The sequence below is a fragment of the Dromaius novaehollandiae genome, chromosome 3 (assembly GCF_036370855.1).
Source record: "Dromaius novaehollandiae isolate bDroNov1 chromosome 3, bDroNov1.hap1, whole genome shotgun sequence".
NCBI lineage: Eukaryota > Metazoa > Chordata > Aves > Casuariiformes > Dromaiidae > Dromaius > Dromaius novaehollandiae.
This window is the reverse complement of record NC_088100.1, coordinates 38,978,913-38,982,035: the sequence shown is the minus strand read 5'-3', so window position 1 is coordinate 38,982,035 and position 3,123 is coordinate 38,978,913. Positions and strand designations below refer to the sequence as shown.

Genomic DNA, 3,123 nt, shown 5'->3' with positions numbered 1-3,123 from the left:
TTACAAAACATTTTGGTTTTATTAAGAATAACTTACATACAAATAAATTATCTTTAAAAATACTATAATACATTTTTATATTATGTTTAAATTAAGATGTCTTGGAAGTAGCCTTGGCCTTTCTTGCAATCAGCAATCCGATTCCATTCTTGAATCTTGTTCTAGTTCATCATCCTCCTCTTCACTATCTGAGTCTTCATAAAAGGAAATTGTAGCTTGAACTGGAAAGTTTTTCAGAAGTGCTTCAGCTTCCTGATATAAGTAATCATAGCACCTTGATTTGGGCCAAAATAGTCTGAAACAAGTATACAATAGGTTTATTTGTTATTACATATTCTACTTGGAGGCTGACAGATGAGAAGTAGCGAAGTTCTATTTATCTAGCAGACAGCTTCCCACATGAATTTTCCCCCACATTCTGTCATCACTAAGCTACTTTCTACTTTAATATAAAAATATTCTCTGGATTCTGTGTTTTCATCTGAAAAGGCAAAAATGCACTTAGACCTAGTTTTCTAGCAAAACTACTCTAAAGCCCGAGATCCACTGCATCTCTAAAACTTACCACTAGTACCTTAATAGGATTCCTGGGACCTGATCCAAATACTCCAGATGACCTCATAGGAACAACTCCCAGGAAGTTTAACAGGTGTTGATCAGGATCCCTAATACATTTGGATTAAATTAGCGCTTTTGTTGTTGAGGGTCAGATCATGGGTCTGGTTTACAGTGGTCTAAGGCAAGACTCAAAGTGGAAAGGAATGATAGTGACCAAGATTAGCATCAAGAGGATCAGGCCTTGATATTTCACCAAAGTCCTATCTCACCAAGAAGAATTATCTGCTTCACTTCTTAAAGATGCCCCATGGCTCTAGTTTTCAAAGTAGCTTCTGTGTTCTACCCAGAAATTAACACACAAATTGCTGATATCATCACTGTTTAGCAAGGGCTATCAGATAGTGAGATAATATTACCCAACCAATAATCCATATTTCCTGTTTCTTTTCAACTAGCAGCCTCTTTTGCTTACAGTTTGAAAGTAGCTGTCAGGAAGAAATACACAATGGAAACCTCCAGAGATTAGAAGCTAGCAAGTTGTGACAAAAGCAATTAAAAACAGATTGTTCATAGTAGAAATACATCAAGTTACAGACCTGGATGGTTTTCTAGCAAGTACAAGAATGCTTTCTCAGTTACTGTTGCAACACTACCTCCTTTGCAGTACTGAGTAACTGATACTTGCTTCATAAGATTTCTTCACTCCCAGTGTTCCCTGCAGCATTCACCCATACCTCTAAGCACATAAGCAGTCAGTGAAGTCAGTCAGTACAATTGTTTAGGTAGCATACACCTCAGCATTTAAGGGATCAGAGCCTAGATTGGGAGAGACCTGCATCTTATCTGAAATAAGAACCTGTGTTATTAGATCCGCCACCTTGCAACCACCTTCTAGTACTAGCTGAATCTGTATTCAGCTAGAATCAACCCTACTCATTTTCTTTGTCTTCATCAGAACTGACAGTATTGTTCTGCTTGGTTCATGGCTTATGAGTTCTGCTTGCAAAGTATCCAAAGTCATCTTGCAATTAAGTAGTTTACAGATGCAGATACTATTACCTTCATCATTAAAGCAGCAATTACAAGTGTTTCTCTTGGCAGTGCTGGCTCTATCAGAGCATGTCCTTTCCTGCCACTTCCTCCCTCCCAGTGCAAGGAAACAGGTGCAGGCACAGACATTCAGAGTTACACAATGAAACAGCCCATGAACTAACACAATTCTCCAATATCCCTCCCCCTCCTTATATTTTTCTCCTCCAGGGTACAGGAATGAGCAGCAAGGTGCTTCAGCCAGCCCTGCCATCACAAAAAGAAATATCCATAATCACTGTGTAACTGTCTAGGTCCCAAACCACAGAAGCACCTGAGCATCTTAAAGATCAGGTAAACCCACAAGTGCTGGCAATCATTTGCTCAAGGGCCTGTCAGTTCAAAGGAATCTGGACCCCCACATCCCTCTGAAGGCACTTAAATAGCTATATAAATATTTGAAAATATAGATATGGTCTCAAGCGCTTTGCTAGCCCAGCACTGCCGAGCAGGAGGCTTTTCCCTCCGGCTGCAGACCACCCCAGGCAGCAGCGATGAGGGAGCGGCAGCAGCGCTGCCCCGCAGAAGCCCGCCCGAGGCAGCCCGGCACAGCCACTTACCTGACGGGGTGCGTGTACTGCGCCAGCTTTCGGGAGGCTTCCGCCAGCCCGCAGGGGCTGTGAGCCTGGGGGCGAGAGAGCAGAGATCACGTCCTCGGCACCCACCCTCAGGGGGCTCAACCTCGGCAAGTCCCTTCCCCACCTCGGCGCCGACACCCCACACACGCAGCCATGGAGCTGCGTTACAAACGCGCGGATGATGCGCGCTCCGCGGAGCCCCGTCCCCCCTCATCCACACTCACCACAGCGGGCCCGGTGCCGGGCCGCCGGCCCGCCTCGCCCTGCGCGGGCACCCAGGGTCTCCAGAAGGGCGCAGACCTGCGGAGCAAGGGCAGCACCGTTAGGGCCGGGCCGTTAGCGCGCGCGGCCGTTAGGGCCGGGTCGTTGGCGCGCGGCGGCAGGAGGAGAGGGGGAGGGGGGCGCGTACCCGTGCGGGCCCTTGGAGCAGCTGCGGGAGGGCAGCGCCGCCAAGGGCGGGCAGCCGCAGCACACCCGTTCGCCCTCCATGCTCCGCCGATCCGCGCAGAGGCAGCGCCGCTGCCGCGCCTCAGCCAGGAGAACCGCCGCCGCTCACCTCGCCCTGCCTGCCCGGGCCCGGAGGCTTTTATACTCCGCGGCTGATGAGCGCGGCGGAGCCCACCTCCCCCGGCTCATTTGCCAGCGCGATAAACAAAAAAGGCTGCGCGTGAAGGCGCCGCTGTGTAAACACGGAGCGCGGACGCGTGCATGCCCCAAATGGCCCGGGGGGAGATTTGGCACGTCGGTGTTAATAACACTTGGGCAGACACATGGCCGCTGTCCGGAGGGGAGCCCGTGTGGGAACCGAGGCGGCGGGCGCTGTCCCGCGCTGCCCGTGCACCGGCCGCGCTGCCCCGGCGGGGGCTCGGCCGCCGCCAGCGCAGCCTTTTGTTGCTGG

General features: G+C 50.2%; 1 protein-coding gene across 1 annotated transcript; it reads right to left on the bottom strand.

Annotated features, from left to right (window-relative positions):
* Positions 1 to 2,816, bottom strand: RIPPLY2 (ripply transcriptional repressor 2). The gene is made up of 4 exons (XM_026121078.2): positions 2,635 to 2,816; positions 2,450 to 2,525; positions 2,208 to 2,272; positions 1 to 295 (listed from the first exon to the last, which is right to left on the bottom strand). Exons 1-4 carry the CDS (start codon positions 2,712 to 2,714, stop codon positions 130 to 132), a joined length of 387 nt encoding a protein of 128 aa, XP_025976863.1. The 5' UTR covers positions 2,715 to 2,816; the 3' UTR covers positions 1 to 129.
* Positions 2,817 to 3,123: the final 307 nt, after the last annotated feature.

Bases quoted from the DNA above. Each gene is read 5' to 3' on its own strand.
- RIPPLY2 (XM_026121078.2), bottom strand. From the start codon at position 2,714: ATGGAGGGCGAACGGGTGTGCTGCGGCTGCCCGCCCTTGGCGGCGCTG. The intron at 2,273-2,449 runs GTGAGTGTGGAT...TCTCGCCCCCAG, and splicing joins CCGGCACCGGGCCCGCTGTG to GCTCACAGCCCCTGCGGGCT. The intron at 296-2,207 runs GTAAGTGGCTGT...TACTTGTTTCAG, and splicing joins CAGTACACGCACCCCGTCAG to ACTATTTTGGCCCAAATCAA.